The 17,854-nt window shown below is 42.9% G+C and overlaps 2 protein-coding genes across 2 annotated transcripts in view; one reads left to right on the top strand and one right to left on the bottom strand.

Moving 5' to 3' along the window:
* TRAPPC3L (trafficking protein particle complex 3 like) overlaps window positions 1-17,854 on the top strand; it is a 48,644-nt gene that overhangs the window by 26,726 nt on the left and 4,064 nt on the right. The window lies entirely within an intron of this gene.
* On the bottom strand, window positions 11,683-15,464 carry FAM26E (family with sequence similarity 26 member E). The gene is made up of 2 exons (XM_008055273.2): window positions 14,857-15,464; window positions 11,683-12,078 (listed from the first exon to the last, which is right to left on the bottom strand). Exons 1-2 carry the CDS (start codon window positions 15,394-15,396, stop codon window positions 11,689-11,691), a joined length of 930 nt encoding a protein of 309 aa, XP_008053464.1. The 5' UTR covers window positions 15,397-15,464; the 3' UTR covers window positions 11,683-11,688.

The following is a 17,854-nucleotide window of genomic DNA, read 5'->3' as shown; positions in this document are numbered from 1 at the left end:
TTGCCTGAGCCCGCAGGTTTGAGACCCGCCTGGGCAACTTGGCGAGACCTCGTCTCTACAATAAATAAAAAATTAGCTGGGCGTGGTAGCACACGCCTGTAGTTCCAGCAACTTGGAAGGCTGAGGCGGAAGGATCACCGGAGCCCAGCAGGTCAAGGCTGCGGTGGCCGGGAGCATGCCACTGCACTCCAGTCTGGGCAACGGAGTGAGACTCCAACTCAAAAAAAAAAAAAAAAAAGTTTCAAATAAAATGAAGGATCATTTGAAGAAAAAAAGTGGAAAACACTAAAGAGATATGATAAGTGTTGGGCAGTTTTGATGAAACAAAGTCCATTTCTCCTGGTTGGGGTTACTAGCTTGTCTCTGGGGGAAGGAGCTATGTTTGCACTAAAGAAGATGGAAACTGATCAAACAACTTGTAACTAAATTTCTTTAATTGCTTCACTTTATGCATAAGGTCAGTGGAACCCACTCACAGTTAGCCAACTGTTTAAAGAAGCAAGCCTTTAAAAATCACTGATTACCATTCCACCTGTTTCTTCCGAGACACAAATACCAATAAAACTTCAGGGAGAAATAATCTGATTCTGCTGAAACCATCCACAATAATGATGATTATTGCAGAAGCACATCCCATCATGTTAAAATATAGAGACAATTGTTACAGTGCAACTGGTCACCATTTTATAGCTTATAAACTCTGTCAAAGGATACTATATTTTGAGGGACTGTTTTTAAACAAAGTTACCCAGTATCACCTGAGTTCTTACTTTACTGACTTTATCCTTTAAGGTTACTAAATTGTGCAAGTCACTAAACTAACTTAGTGTTGCCTCTCACCTTACTTAAGAACATTCGTCTTCCATTTCTGTTCACGTTCAGGACTTACAAGAAATCTGGCTTCATCTAGCCATCTTGTGATTAAGTGAATTTATTAATTCATTTCCCCCATTTTGATCTCAATTTTCATTATAATTTAAAGCTTGTAAAGATTTCTTTCTGGCATTGGTGTAGCTGTAGGTTCAGGAAATCAGAAACCATGAAAAGATAGCTAGTTAGACAGAAAGGAAGAGGGTCTCTAAAGCCTATAAAAATTACAGTTTGGAAACCATTCAAATCCTTTATGAACTTTCCATTGCTGAAAATTCCTTCTATTTCAACTGTCATTTTATATAAGTAAATAACAATAAGTAAAATGAGAAGTTAGCCAACCTCATTGATACGGTCAAAACATACTTTGAGCATAACTGTCCCAAACATCAAGAAACCCCAAGTGAAAAAGCTTTTGAGGATGGGAAAGAGTCCAGGGGCCCCAACAGAGGGCAGGAAGCTCAGTTAGACATCTGTTCCCAAGAGTACACTAACGAGCCAATCGACTGGGACTTCATGTGCTGCCAGCTGTAAGATTAGGACAGCAGAGCTGAAAGAAATGTTGAGATGGACTCATCCAACATCCTCCCACCTTTAAAAGTTCAGCAAACACTTGGGAGTACGCCAACATGAGGCAGTATTTGTGTGATGGAAGTTAGGAATCAGACAAATTTGGGTTTAAATGTAGGTTCTATAACTTAACAGTGGCTTAGCCACATTAACCTTTTAGAGTCATAGTGTTATTACAGAAATGGAAACAATAATACCTTCCTCTCGGTATGCTTATAAAACTCAGATGAAGTAAGAACCAAGAGCTGGGCATGATGGTTCATGCCTGTAATCCCAGCACTTTGGGAGGCTGAGGCAGGAGGATTGCCTGAGCCGAGGGGTTCAAGATCAGCCTGAACAACTTGGCGAGACCTCGTCTCTACAATAAATCAAAAATTTAGCCAGGTGTGGTGGCATGCACCTGAGCCCAGCAGTCAAGTTGCAGTAGCCATGAGGATGCCACTGCACTCCAGCCTGGGTGACAGAATGAGATTCCAATTCAAACAAACAAACAAGCAAACAAACAAACAAACACAGGATTAACTTAGTTTTTTAAATTCAACTAATGAAACTCCAGTAGAAATATAGCTGTCGTTTAGTTTTGAATCCAAAACAATATAGTTTCTTGAAAAGTCTATAAAGCAACAAGGAAAATAAGGGGAAGATGTACAAACTCTCTTTCCTTTAAATAAAAGAAAATGACTGTCCATGATGAAAAGCAATAACTTGTAGTAGGAAAAGTTGATCCAAAAAAACTCATCTAAAAATATATTTAGCAGCATTATTGGACACTAAAGATAAATAATTCTATGCGAATATAGGCAAAAATATCATATTAGTAACAAAGAAAAAAAAAAAGATGGCATCAGACACCAGGCTGTGGCTTCTCCTTGGAACATTCAGTGATAGAAGACAACACACTCAGGTAGAGAAACTGGGTCAGCCAAGAGTCTTTCAAGTAGAGAGCAGGCCAACAGTCTGAAAAAATAAGAATTCAGAGAATAGCCGTCCTATGAACCCTTTTTGAAAATGATACTGGAGGGCAAATTTCAGCCTTTCAATCAACTGGGAGCTGACTGATAAAACTTCAGCAAATGAACTGAGGGGAGCATATCATTTATTTTGTTGTATAACTGCTATGAATTTTTTCAAACATATATAAACATAAAGAGAATTATGTAAAGAAGCTCATGTATCTACCATCCAGCTTCAAAAGTATCGATATTTTGCCAATCTTGTTTCATCTTTCAGTCTTCCCTACTTTTTTTTTTTTCCTGGAATATTTTAAAGAAAATTCTAGATGCCATGGCAATTCACATTTAAACATGCATCTCTCACTGAAGGCTTTTCTTTTAAAACATAAACCAGCATGCCATTAGTACACACAACAAAATTTATAATTCTCTAAAATCATTTAATACCCATAATAATGCTCTAGCTATCTCAAAGATATCTTGTTACAGTTGGTTGTTTGAAACAGGATACAGATATGGTCTATATATTGTATCTGGCTTAAGTCTCTGACACCTCTTTCTTACTCATTTTTTATGCCACTAATCTGTGAAAAAACGGAGTCATCTGTAAAATAGTGTGTCTTATAATCTAGATTTCTCTGGTTGATTCCTTGTGGTGTTAATTGCATTGTTTTCTGCTACTCCTACTTCCTATAAGCTAGCAACTATGTCTAAATACATGATTAACTTTTTAGGAAACAAGATTTCGCAGGTGATAATGTGTACGTCCTCTTGTTTTCATCACAAGACACATAATATCTGGTTGCCATTTTTAGGGACACCGGTATAGATGAGTAGCTTCAAGTTGCACTAGGCCGATGCCACCTTGATTTCACCTAATAGTTTAAAATTCATTATTTATTGTCTAGATCCATATGTTATTAGGAGTTGCAAAATGTTTATTTTCTAATTCTGATAAGCTCTACAAACAATAAAATAATCAGTAGGTAGAGAGTTATAAAACTGAAATTCATAAAACAACAGCTTTTTATGTATCAGGCAATAATCACTTAGAAGATATAATGAACTAAAGAAACCATTTATAATAGCAACAAAGAATAATACCTACAAATAAAATTTACAAGAAATGGGTGAGTAAATGGAAAGGCAACCCCAAGCTCTTGGTCAGGTTGACGCACATAAGAAAGATGTCTGGTTCAGTGGAGGGGATGGAGCCCTAGGTTCTGAACATCTTCTAGCATGCCTTCCCCAAGATAGCCTGCTGTGTGCCTTAGAGCAGTTCTCAAAATGTGGCCCCTGGACCAGCAGGAACATCATCATCTGAGAACTTGTTAGAAATGCGATTCTCTTGCTCCACCCAGACCTACTGAACTAGCCCTTCAGGGGGTGGGGTTCTGCAACCTTCATGGTAATTAACCCTTGGAAGAGGTTGATTTGTGCTAAAGTCTGAGAACTACTGCTCTGGGGCTCCTCCAATTCACATTGCACAATAACCAGCTAAGATCATGTTAAACTGCAGGATTGTCAACAGGTTTGGGATGGGGTCGGAGTCTGCATTTCCAATAAGCCCCCTCGTGATGCTGAGGGTCTGAAGATAACACTTTGAGGAACAAGACTAGAAGACAACCTGTTTCCAGCTTACTCAAAGCCAGCCTATCCTGTAACTTCTCATGCTTATTTTTTTAGGGATTAATGACAAATAATAGCTTAATATGTTACTCCTCACACTATTATGTTTATTTTAAACAGAATTTAACCTACAATGGTGTGTTCTTTTCAAACAAAATGTAACCAAAGATAACTAGAAGTGAATCCCTGACTCTGGCGAAGCTATTTTAGAGAGATATTCTTCATCTATCAAATTATGCCATGGGTGATATACTGCAAACTGGAACCTAAAGAAAAAGCTTAAGGAAAAGCCCATGCATAGGGAGAAACTTAGTACAGACCTATGTATAAATACAACTTGCCTCCAATTTTTCTGTTTTTATGAATTCTGATTTTCATGTGTTAGTATTCAAGTTGCTTGTTATTTGTATTATCCCAAAATTTAGTGACTTAAAACAACAAATATTTATTTAAATTCATGACTTTCTGGGTCAAGTACTTGGACAAGACATAGTGAGCACTGCTTTACAGAGGATGGAAACCTGGTTGGCAAGGCTTAAATATCTGGAAGGGCCTCGAACAGTGTGCCTGGACTGTGGACCTGGAGCCTTTTGTTCTGGCTATTGACTGAACTCCCTGCTTCTTCTTCATGTCATAGATACTGAGGTTGGAATGTTTAAGCTGGCTTCCTCACTCACCTGTCTGAACCCCAAGCTAGAATGGTACAGTTGGCAATGTTAGAGCCCCCTCCTCTCTTTCCACTGGATAGCTCACAGCTTGGTGGTCTTGAGGCAGTTAGACTTCCTTCATGGTAGCTGGCTTTTACCAGACTACTCAGCATTGCAAGAGACCAAGGCATAAGCTGCAACACTGATTAACAATCCAACTTCACTTTTGCCATATTCTTTTGGTTCATAACGTCAGATTCAAAGGGAGAAGAGTAAGACTCCATCTCTCAATTGAAGCTGTTGCACCATATTTAATTAATCATGTGTGCTGGCTAATTTTGGATGTCAACTTGACTGGATTAGGGGTACCCAGATAGCTGGTAAAGCATTATTTCTGGGTATGTCTGAGAGGGTGTTGTGGGAAGAGATTGGCATTGAAGCACTGGACTAAGGAAGCTCTGCCCCCACCTAATGTGGGTGGGCACCATCCAACCCACTGAGGGCCTAGATAGGATAACAAAGCAAAGGATGGGCAGATTTGCTTGCTCTCTTTTACGGAGTTGGGACACCAGGCTTCTCCTGGCTTGGACATCAGAGCTCCAGAGTCTTCGGCCTTCGACTCTGGGACTTGCACCAGCAACCCCCTATTCTCAGGCCTTTGGACTTAGACAAAGGCATGCTGCTCACTGCCCTGATTCTCCAGCTGACAGATAAAATGTCGTGGGACATCTCAGCCTCTGTGATTACACAAGTCAGTTCCCTGTATAAATCCTCTCTCTCTCTCTCTCTCTCTCTCTCTCTCTCTCTCTCTCTCTCTCTCTCTCTCTCGTGTGTGTGTGTGTGTGTGTGTGTGTGTGTGTGTGTGTATAGGTATATACCACTGTTAGGTTTTATTAAAATGAGACTCAGATAACACCAAAGATATTCCAATATTGCCTTGGCTAAAACCAATTTTAAAAAATTTAACTGTAGAACCTTCTTTGAAAGGTTTTACCAACAAAAGAAAGGCCATGGTTAATATTTCTTCCTAACTGCATTCAGTGACATCATCTTGGTAACTTGAAATTGTATCATGGACATTGGCAAATACTTCATGTTTGTACTTTTTTTTCTTGGAGAGCCATTTGTGAAATTTTCATCACACCCTACTCTTTAAAACCCAGATAACATTTCAGGCCAGGCTTGGTGGCTCAGCCTGCAATCCTAGCACTTTGGGAGACTGAAGCAAGTGGATTGACTGAGCCCGTGGGTTTGAGACCAGCCCGGACAACTTGGTGAGACCTCGTCTCTACAATCAAAATTTTTAAAAAAATTAGCTAGGCATGGTAGCGCATGCCTGTCATTCTGGCTACTTGGAAGGCTGAGGTGGAAGGATCATCGGAGCACAGCAGGTCGACACTGGGGTGGCCATGAGTGTGCCACTGCATTACAGCCTGGGCCACAGAGTGAGACTCCAACACAAAAAAACAAAAAACAAAAACCCAAGTAACATTTCAAACATTACAACCTCACAGCCCCCCCACCACCTTCACTGACTTCCTATAAAAAAAAAATCAGTAGTTTTCCACCATGCCTGCATATCAGAATCACTTGGGAAGCTTTCAAAAACTTGGCTGTTCTAGCTCCAACCCAGAAAAATTACATCAGGCTCTCAGGGGGTAGGGTTAGATGTTGGGATTGTCAAAGCCTCCAGGTGATTCCAATGTGTAGTCAATGTTGAGAGCCACAGACAGACAGATGCATTCCATCCAATCTCCATGCCAGTGTCCTACATTTTTCTTAATGAGTTTGGGATATAAAAAGAGAGAGGTCCACATACTACAATGGAAACTAAATATCCCCTGGCTTGTATCACAGAGAAAAAAAGAGAGGGAAATATTTAAAAATTAAGATAATTGGCTAGGCAGAGTGGCTCACATCAGTAGTCCCAGCACTTTGGGAGGTGAAGGCAAGAGGACTGTCAGAACCTCTGGGGTTTGAGACCAGCCTGGGCAACTTGGTGAGACCTTGTCTCTACAATAGATTAAAAATGTGGTGGTGCATGCTTGTAGTCCCTGCCACTTGGAAGGTTGAGGCAAAAAGATCACCTGAGTCCAGCACATTGAGACTGAGGTAGCCATGAGCATGCCACTGCACTCCAACCTGGGTGACAGAGTGAGACTTCAACTCAAAAAAATAATTAATAAATAAGATAGTAGCTTTAGAGAATTCAGAACCACCAAAGTCTAAGTAGAATAGTATTGTTAATAGTTGAAATGCCTGCAGTCTATCATATTAGAAAAGGTAGTCGTTTTCTGCTACCTAGTGACTTCTGTTTTTTTTGGTTTTTTTTTGAGTTGGAGTCTCACTCTGTTGCCCAGACTGGAGTGCAGTGGCTGCTCCCAGCCACCGCAGCCTCGCCTGCTGGGCTCCAGCGATTCTTCCGCCTCAGCCTTCCGAGTAGCCGGAATTACAGGCATGCACTACCACGCCCGGCTGATTTTTTGATTTATTGTAGAGATGAGGTCTCGTCTGCCCAGGCAGGTCTCGAACCCGCGGGCTCAGGCAATCCACTCACCTCAGCCTCCCAAAGCGCGGGATTACAGGCTGAGCCACCAAGCCTGGCTTCTGGATTGTTTAACCACTTTTTATAGAAAACGATGAATCATCAGGCTTTGAAATATCTAATATTAACCAATAATTTTATAATTTTTCTGTTAAATGTGTACATTTTCAGTGATACTTCAAAGACCTCAAGTAGAAAACCATACATTTTTTAAAAATGCTATTTTGGACACATGTATATCTTACAATGTGTACGATGCATAGAATTATGTAGTGATTTGTCTATTATACCTTATTTTTGTAGTCTTTGCCCAATCTCTTTTTTCCTTTTTTACATTGGATATGAATAAACTGAATGTGTCCTAAAACACCAGTTGAGCCTAACAAAAAGGTAGGAACTACACACCACACACACACACACACACACACACACATACACACACACACACACACACAGTGAGGCAGGGGTCCTTCTGAAAATGCAGAAATAAGAAACCGAAAAATGAGTTACTTCCTGCTTTGTGATACACTTTTCATGGGCTTTTCACTTTGGCAGGCTATATGTTCAAACTTTTGGCGAAATCCAATCAGAACGGTGATCTTGTGAGCCAATCAACAAATAGGACATGCAAATGAAATAATTATGTAAAAACAATCAGTGTGTAACAAGTAATGCTAACTGCCACCTCCAGCTACAAAATATCCAATCAAATGGATAATGCCAACCTGCTACCTTGTATGGGAGACAAAGAAACTAATATGTATATAAGGCAATGTCTCATTGAGTTTGGGGCTCAGCCTTTGGATGCATATTCCCGGCATGAATAACTGCTGTTTTCCTGGCAAAGTAGCCTTGGTGTCCCATCTCTCTCTCTGTGGTTGGCTCCTGCTACAAGAGAATTATATATGTGTGTACAATTTATTCATGGGTTGAAACTTGACAAAATAGGTGTTCTATGCCAACAGGTGTTTTTCCTTGTATGTATCTCTTATATTGAAAAGCACTGAATTCTTTCCAAGAGTGTTCTGCACTCTTTTGCTTTCCGTAATAAAGCAGCAGTGGCACAGAAAAGACAGGCCTTGCTGATAGCCACATCTTCTATCCTTTGGCTTTAGGGGAAATTAGAATTTAGATAGGTAGTCAGCCCAGATTTGTGTTGGCTCCAGTCAAAGATCTCTTTCATATGTTTCAGTTCTAGGCCTAAGAGAGACTATCATGGTAGGTATCAGTGTGACCTTTTCGGTGTCCTCTCTGGATATCCAAATTCAGGGTGCTCACCTCCCATTTGCTGTAGTGTGGCCTCCTCTGGAGAACCAGCCTCAGGCATGGGAGGCTCCTCTCCCAGAGTGGTCTGGGGATTGCCCTCTCCTGCCCTGGAACAACTCAAGGCCCCAGATTCCCCTTTGGAAGCCGGCCAAGGCTGACATTGCAGAGTTCTCCATGGATCAAGCCAAGGCCGATGTCCCAGCATTCCCAGTAGGATTGATTGGGCTCAGGTTTCACTGGAAACCACATCATTCTTGTGCTTATCCTGCTAATGGGATTCTCCTGAGAGGATTTCCTTTTAATAAATCATTTACACACAGTTTCCTGTGTCAGGCTTCCAGGGAACCCAACCTAAGACAACAAACTGTCCATTCTTCTAAAGTCTCCCCCAGCAAAATGGGTTCCCTCTGGATTCCCACACCCTCTGGGCACCCAAAACACCAGTGTGCTCTCCTTGTCTTCACCTACCTCCCTCCAAGGCTGTTCACGGGACACATAAGTTTTCTTGGACTTGTTTTGTTGTGGTCCAAGGTTAAATGCTTGACTGCTAAGCCTCAATGCCAATAAATTGAGAGGCAGACAGACTGGTAGAAATAAGTTTACTTCTGAATTTGAATCCAGGGAGCAGAGCCAGACTCGAGGCTTTTCTAAAACGGTTCTACTCATCCTCCAAGTTTTACAGTCCACTTTTATAAGTTCAGGGTTGTTGGTACCTATCATTGACTATGAGACAAGCAGAGAGCATTGTATAGAACCTAAGTTACAGCCACATTTTGTCAATAATAACATTTTTATGGTTCACATTTCCTGGCGCCAGTTTGGTTCACATCTTCCGGTGCCAGTTACCAGAGGTATCGCGCAGCTTTTTATCAGTAACACCTGGCAGAAGTATTAATCAAGCTTTTAGAGGGAGTTAACAGGGCCTAAGACATCATACATTGTTACATGTTGTTACACACAAAAGTTATGCAAAGCACAAGACTTATGATTACATGAATACAAAAGTTATGTGATTTTGTTGATAGAAAAGTTATACAAATCACAAGACTTATGATTGCCTTGATGCTGTATTATTCAAACTTATGGCTACTAAGAAAAGGGAGTAAGTGGGAATTTATTTCTCTCAGTTCACTGGGCACAGTCTGCAGGGAAGTTAAGGATTCTTGGAAGTTATTTACTGGGAGTGCCTGGGAGATAAGGGAAGTGCCCCTTTTGTCAGTTCCAGGAATGTGGGTGCATGTAGGCCACTTGATCCCTTGCCATGTCCTTCTCTAGGGGCCCTGGCAACATGGACAGACAATAGTGGGTCTTCGTTTCAGTTTTATTCCTGAGTAAAGGGCTATTCCATAGGAAATTAGGACCAGGAGAGGGGATGAGAGCCTGTGGGGTGACTTGCTCCAGAGTAGGATGATAAACTTCTCTGCTACTTACTAAATTGCAACAAAAAGTACCCCAGGCTGCTGGCTTGTTACTAGCCAGTTTGGAGATTCTTGAAAGAGGCACTCTTTGTCATACATGTAAGCTCTCTGACTGTAGAAAGCCCCGGGGGTTGAGGATGGCAGAAACATACCCCAGAATTGACTCCTCGGTCCTGAGCTTCCCACAGCTAACTGCTTCTGCAGAGCTTCTGCTTCAGCTTTTTTCCTACCCTGAGAGAAACACGAGCATCGACTAGTTCCAAGTGCCTTCTTTCAGTTCAGCAGGCACCTAACAGCAGGCTAGTGCCAAACACAGAAAGGTTAATAGGGAACAGTTGTCTTTGTTCATTTTATCTCCCTTTGTTCTGACACCTCTGTCTCCCCAGTCCCTAAGCCTTATTCTGTCTCTGCCACACACACACAGACCCCTGACCCTGCACCACCATGTTTCCAAGAATATTTGTATGTGGAAAAAACCAAACTTTTAAAAATCCACATTCACACTGATCACTGAACACTCCTGGCCACAAAATATGTGAGTTTTCTCCCACATTGATCAATGTTCCAACACCAGCAAGTGTCCTGCGATTTAATTCATTTCTGACACTAACCCAAGTTAAATGTAAACCCCAAACAGGCTAAGGGTTCAGTCCCACAAGACTGCCTCCACTTCAGATGCCAATCATGAGCAGGTTTCTGAGTCACCCATGTCTTCTGTCTGACTTTACTATAACCAGAGTTTCCTATGATTCTCTTCTTACCTTCAGCCATTTGCTAGAAGGGTTCACAGAAGCCAGGAAAGTGCTTTACTCATGAAGCAGTTTGTTATAAAAGCATACAACTCAGGAGCAGCCAGATGGAAGAGACACATAAGACCACAGCATAGCAGGCATTGTACCTGGAGTCACAATACTCCTAGGGTATGGCAGGTACTGTACTCGGGGCCATGATACTCATAGAAGTCCATAAAAGTGTTTTCTGTTTTTTTAATCAGGAAATAAATAAAAATTTTAGGTTAAAATATTCTAATATATAATATTATATATTCATCTTTATATCAATGCAGTCATAAATATATATAGCATATATAGTCAAATATACATATATATATAGTAAATGTATATATATTTACTATTTTGAATGTAGCAAAAGGTCCACAAAGGCAAAAGTACCTATGGCCCACAAAAGTCATAATGTGGCCCTGACTCCAGGGACATGCTTTCAGTATACAGTGAAAATGCAGGAGAAATTCTGAATTTTAGGCAACATATTCTTTCAATTGGTTATTTTTTAGAACTGAGGTTTTTAGATTCAATGGGATGAGTTTCATATGGTAGAATTTCATACAACCATGAAAGACAGTGGAATAGGTTTGCAGGACAGAGATGTCTGCTGACCACGCTGCAGATGCCGCTGTGCACAGCCACCTATGTTAGGAGTAATCTGCTCACTCATGAGCCACTGCTTCTGCCCCTGGATTTCGTGACCAATATTTACAGGGACTGGCAGACCTTCTTGCATGAGTCTCATTGCAATCTTAGAACCTGGAGTGACGTTTGGGCCACTGAACTCAACTCTCCACCAATGCAAGAGCACCTCTGTCACCTGCAGCACCAGTTTGGGCACATCCTGACACCTCGCTTGAGAGCTTCAAAGCAGCTTCCTTTTGTTATTTTCCTGTAAAGACACTTTGCATGTGAGAAAACACAGAGGCACCCAAGCTGCTGTTGATATGGCAGGAGGACCTCAGAGTCTGTGTTACCCCTGGACACCAAGTCGGTGGGGGAGAGCTACACATCATGGGCGGTCCCCACAAGGACCATCGTTGTCTCGTTGTCCTCGGGGCCAAGGTCCAGACCTTCCTCCACCACCTTGTGGAGGGTGCTGTAGTGCTGCTGGCTCTGGTGGAAGGAATGCAGCTCTGAAGCCGCCTCCCAGGCAGCAAACGTGGGCATGGGAAATACACCTGGCCGTTTGTTTTCAAGGAAGCACTTCAGGTTCCTCTCACTCAGCTTGCTGGCATAGTCCAGAAACATATTTTCCAGCTGCTCCTTCTCCTTTTGTGCATATATCTTCCAGAAACTCAGCTGAAGGTGGCTGACTTTAGATTGGCAGCGAGCATAGCAAGCGGTGAGCAGAGAGATGAAAGACGCTGAGCACATCAGGCACCATCCTAGGATCTTAGGAAGAGAGAGATGTTGAGGGCACGTAAATGCAAAGTCACTGCTCAGGGAGATGGGGTGGTATCACTGGGGAGTACATAGCTAAATTAGCACCAAGGTCATGGCCGAACGTCATTTGAAATCATTCATCTTAATTTTTAAATACTTTCTTTTTTTTTTGAGTTGGAGTCTCATTCTGTTGCCCAGATTGGAGTGCAGTGACCTCTCCCGGCTGCCGCAGCCTCGACCTGCTGGGCTCCGGTGATCCTTCCACCTCAGCCTTTCAAGTAGCCGGAATTACAGGTGCGCGCTACCATGCCCAGCTAATTTTTTTATTTTATTGTAGAGATGAGGTCTCCCCTGCCCAGGTGGGTCTCGAACCCGCGGGTTCAGGCAATCCACTCACCTCAGCCTCCCAAAGGTGCAGGATTACAGGCTGAGTCACCGAGCCTGGCTTTTAAATATTTTTTAATAGCCAAAATAAAGTTAACACTTGCCTAGTCTCTATACTCCTACCCAACATTGCTACTAGTCAAAGAAATAACTAGAAGACCAGCAAATGGATAAGAGTAAAACATATAGATTATCCAAAAGTTAGATAGATCAAGCTCTCAAGGGATTAGCTATTAGAGGAAAGTATTCTGAGCATGAGGAAATGTGGTCATTTGAGCAGATGACCAGTTCTTCAGCCAGGTGTTTTTAGGCATCGATAAATGCATTGACATGGCTAGTGGCTGATTTTTCCCATGTTATTTCTTACTCTTCATGGTAAAGAGACACAGATAATACAATAAGGAAGCTGAATCTGGGCCAATTGCTGCTGAGCTGGCAAATGCTCCATCGCTTCCCATTCCTTCTCCCCTTGGGCATGGTCTTTGCCATCACCTACCATCACTGAGTGCTGAGCAGAGTCCTCTCATGCTCATCCCCAGTTTGCAGCACCCAGAGCTGAACTAGCACATGGTGGATGTTCCTGTCCTGGCCCTCAAGAGTCCTGTTTTGCGTGTCTCCTCCTGACCCTGGCAGTTTTCTCCTCAACTCAGGACACCTACTGTGTACCAGAAGCTTTATGCCCCTTTATGCCTGTTTTCGCAAATCCTTCCACCAACTCTCCAGGGTAGGTGTTATTACCCCACCTGAGAAAACCAAAGCACAGAGAGCTCACTCCGCCAGCTCCAGGTCACATAGCTGGTGAGTAGTAGCATTAGGATTCAAACCCAGTGCCAGCCTGGGACAATGCTGAGCGCCTTCCACTTCTCCATCCTAATTCCTTAAGAATGAATTCGTTCGGCTGGGTTGCTTGGTCCTCTGCCCACTGGTGGAGGAATGTGCTCCTTCCGCCCCCAGCTGTAGGCCCAGCTGCTGGTCTGGGCTGTGTGTTGCCTCCTGCCTGGAAGGGCCTCTGTGCTTGGCACCTGCTATGGAGACACCTGCTCCCGCCTGCTTCACTCACACACCTCCCACAGGACTTGGCCCCAGGCCCTTCTCATCATGATGAAGAGTCAGCAGGGCCTGAGCAGTGCCAGGTGTGCCTGACTTCCTTGTGCCTGTGTTTAGGAAAGAGAAGCTCACATAGCAAGGGGTGTTGGGCCTGGCACTGCCTGAATGGAGCCTGGCGCCTGAGGACACAACCAGAAGTCATTCATCCTGTGGCAACGTTGATTACTCACACCTTCCTTCAACAAAAGACTCAGGACATTTGGTAGCCTGGCACGGCTAATCTAAGATGTGCTTTATGCATTCACAGAAGACTTTATGTGGGGGCCTTATTTAACTTATAAGTTTATGAAAAGAGTGTGACTTGGCTACCGCCAGTTTTGGAATGTATGGTTTTTAAAAGCAGACTTTGTCCTGATGTGTTGTTACCAAGACAAATCATCCTTACTTTAAAAGTTTTACTTTTCAAATTACATCACATCAGTGCCTTTATTCTGACCAACTGGATCTGTTTATCTACTCTGTTTGTTTCAGTTCGGGGAATGCAATTCCTATTATTCACACACAGGAAGCCAGTCTCTTCCTAAGGCTGTGCACCTGGATTTGTGTCCATGTGCCTGGAGGAATGGCACGCTGCTTCCCTGCACCAATTAGTAAAGCCATGATTTCCTTCTGCTAAATGAAACAATGCCCAAATCTTGAACTTCTGAGGTAGTAACGGAAGAACTTCTCTAGCTGTGCAGCACAAAGGGTCTACAACGGAATCTCCCCAGAGAGCATGGTCACTTTTCACAGAAGGCTGTCTAGAGCCTGCTGAATCCTACATTTATGGGAAATCCTTCTCAATCTTGACAACATTCATTCACAGAGATAGCATTTGCCAGAAATCATTCCAGGGAGTCTCCACTAATTGTATCACATGCAACTTTGAAAAGCATTCACTCATGTGGTTCAGCTATCTGTGTGTTTATCTGAGAAACCAGTTTGAAAATGAATAATTGAAAGAAGGGATTAATTTCTAATTATAGTTATGCCATTGATACAACGTTTATGATTTAGTGTCACATTATTTATTTGCAAAATCAATCCAGAGAGATTGTTTTAAGTATGTACATATGCATAATTTAGAGGATATTTTCGTTTTGGAAATGGAAAAGCAGCATCCAATCAGCAATTTTATGGAGCCATCCAGCCTCTAAAAAGCTTTTCCTGAGACCATCTCAAGGCTGCATCATGTTTCAACTTCCATTTAGTTTGAAAATGTTCTGGCAGGACTCAGACTCAGCCCTGGCTAGAAGTAGGACAGAGAGACTACCTCAAGCTCACGCCTGGAGAAAAGGTGAGTTTGTCCCCTCTTACCTGAGACTGGGCCTGCAGGGACAGTCTCAGCTCCTCCGTGTCCACGGGTGGCATGCTGGTCTTGCCACAAGATACCTTGTGGAGTTCTCCCCAGCACTGCTTTGGTTTGCCCTTGCAGATCCACTCCAGGAGTCTCGAACTGTTTGTCCCACTCATGGCACATTCATAGAAAGTTCCACTGAGCAGAGCCACAGAAAGCCACATCACCGGAGCCACCAGTGAACTCAGCGTGATCTGGCCGAGGACTTGGAAGAAGCGGCAGCCGTTGCCTCTGGGGAGGATTTTCCTGGGATTCACACAACAGCCTGTGAAGAGTCTCCAGGATCTGCTGTTCAGGAAGAATCCCAGGATCAGCAGTATCCAGGCTGGAGCAAAGAGGAAAACCAGCCCATAGGCTGTGTTCTCAGTGCTGCAGGGGCATTTGAAAGCCACCACGGAAAAGAGAAGCTCACCTCCCACGGTCAGCAGGGCCAGGAAGCTGTAACCAATGAAAGTTTTCTTGTTAAGGAAAAATTTTAAAATGCCCTGAAAAGTATCCATGTTGGAGATGCACAAAGAGAAAAAAGGCTCTGCCTTTGTTGCCGACAGCACAGCTGTGTGAGAGCTGAGGGTGGAGCTCTTTCTTCTTCAGAAACAACAATCTTCCTTCAGACCAAAGCTGCCAGATAAGGAGACAATGTCATTTCCTAGGAATGAATATAATAGTCCCAGCAGTGTTCAGATCCTGCCTCCTGCTGGTGGGTGTCAGGCCAGGACACTGCAGACTGAGTTCTGAGAGTAGAGGTAAATTCCGAGGGCACAGGCTCCGTTTTTACATTCTTTCCATGTGGCTTGGATCGAAATTCAGAAAGAAGTTCTGAATAATAATAGTAGCCTTGCAATTTTCCAGGATGTGAACTCAAAATTAGCAGAAGGGGGTTTCAGTCAGTTGACTGGGAGCCAAGTCAAATCTCTCAACCTAGAATTCCACAATGGTTTTTTTCTCTGGCTACCAGGGGTTCATTTTGTGTCTTGTTAAACTGACTAGTGTTAGGGAACACATTTTCTGATTGGGACTATCTGGATTTATATGGAATAGTTCAGGGAATGTTTGAGTTCTGGGGGGACAGGATGAGAAGCGCCCTCCTCATTCCTCTCCTGAGTGATCACGGCAACCTGGATTCATGCCGCTGTCTTTGGCTCGTGCCCACGCCTTTCCACATCCTCCATGCTGAAATGAAGGTCCCTCTGAGGCAGACTGGATTCTTGTTAAGGAAGAATTTTAAAATACCCTGAAAAGCATCCATGTTGGAGATGCACAAAGAGAAAAAAGGCCATTGCTCACAAGTTGACCAATGCAGATTTCCCCCACCCTATCAGGTTTTCCATGCCCTTCACCACACTCCCTGCAGCCCATCCACCTGGCACACACTCAGCCAACATTTGTGCATTCTGGGTCCACTCATACTGTCAAACACAGAATGTTGCTCATGCGATTTATTTTGCAAGCTACTCCTGAATGTCCACTGTGTGCCAGGCACTGTGCTAAACAGGCAGTGCTCAATACATACCTGCTGAATGAATGAATAAATAAATGAATGAATGGAGAAACTCTTAGCTCTTCTAAGTATAAATGCCTTAAGAAAATTGTTTTCATTTCTTTCATAAATTGCTCTTAACTTTTTAAAAACTTTTAATTTAATTTTTTTTTTTTTGAGTTGGAGTCTCACTCGGTCTCTCAGATTGGAGTGCAGTGGCCGCTCCCGGCCACTGCAGCCTCGACCTGCTGGGCTCCGGTGATCCTTCTGCCTCAGTCTTCCAAGTAACTGGAACTACAGGTGCGCGCTACCACGCCCGGCTAATTTTTGATTTATTGTAGAGATGAGGTCTCACCAAGTTGCCCAGGCGGGTCTCAAACCCACGGGCTCAGGCAATCCACTCATCTCAGCCTCCCAAAGGCACGGGATTACAGGCTGAGCCACCGAGCCCGGCTAAAAAATTTAATTTTAAATATGTGGGGTACAATTCAGGGTTAGGCATACAAATGTTCATTATGCAGGTACCCTTGATGAGGTATGTCCCCTTTCCCTGGCAGTTTCCCATTACTGCCAATTGCTCTTAACTTTAACATTTAAATTAATTAAGATATTGGAAAAATGACAACACATCAAGTTGACAAATTTCCATGAATAAACTTCAAAGTCCAGGCTTATATATTTTGTGAAATGAAATTGTTTTGGACAAGGAGCCAAGGAGCTGAGTTACAGCATGGCCTTGGCAGTGCCATTTTACTTCTCTGAACATCATCTGACTCATTTGTTTACTCAAGGGGCTTAAAAGAAACAGTCTTAGATATTTCTTCCATTTCTACATTGTAAAATTCTTCAAGCCCTGTAAAACAGAGGCTTTTTTGAGAAGTTACTTTGCTACTCTTTTATGTGCTGCCTGCCACTCCCCCTCACACCCCCTTAGAGACTTCTCATCCATAGTACAGTCCCCAGTTTTCCATGAGTGATGCTTGAAACCAAAAGCCCTAGTGGATGCTGCCTGAAACTGTGGACAGTCCTAAAACCTGTCTATGTTATGTTTTTTGATCTGATAACTGAGGCAGCTGCTAAGTGACTCACCAGCAGGGAGCATGTACAGCATGGGGACACTGGACAAGGGTGACTCACATTCTGGACAGGGTGGCACGGGATTGCTTCATACTCCTCAGAAGCACAACTTGAAACGTATGGATTGTTTATTTCTGGAATTTTCCATCGATATCTTTGGTCCATGGCTGACCTCAGGTAACTGAAACTGTAGATGGGAGTGGGGGGCAACTGTGATATGGTGCCCTCCACTTCCCCAAATGCATTCTGAGTTGAATCTATCCATAACATCCTCTGCTCAGACCGTCACCTAACTGTTAGTGGCAAATATGCCCTGGGTCTCATTTCATTCAGGATTGTGTCCTTTGCTAGGGCCAGTGAGACAAATATCATGCTGATATATTGATTAGTAAGATGTTAATGTT

Source organism: Carlito syrichta, unplaced genomic scaffold, assembly GCF_000164805.1.
Source record: "Carlito syrichta isolate Samal-C Ts95f unplaced genomic scaffold, Tarsius_syrichta-2.0.1 Scaffold301807, whole genome shotgun sequence".
Classification (NCBI taxonomy): domain Eukaryota; kingdom Metazoa; phylum Chordata; class Mammalia; order Primates; family Tarsiidae; genus Carlito; species Carlito syrichta.
Note: the sequence above shows the minus strand (reverse complement) of the source record. Positions and strands in the feature narration are given on the sequence as shown.

Coding starts and splice junctions, on each gene's coding strand:
- FAM26E (XM_008055273.2), bottom strand. CDS start 15,396: ATGGATACTTTTCAGGGCATTTTAAAATTTTTCCTTAACAAGAAAACT. Junction 12,079..14,856: donor CCCTGCAGGCCCAGTCTCAG/GTAAGAGGGGAC, acceptor TCTCTTCCTAAG/ATCCTAGGATGGTGCCTGAT.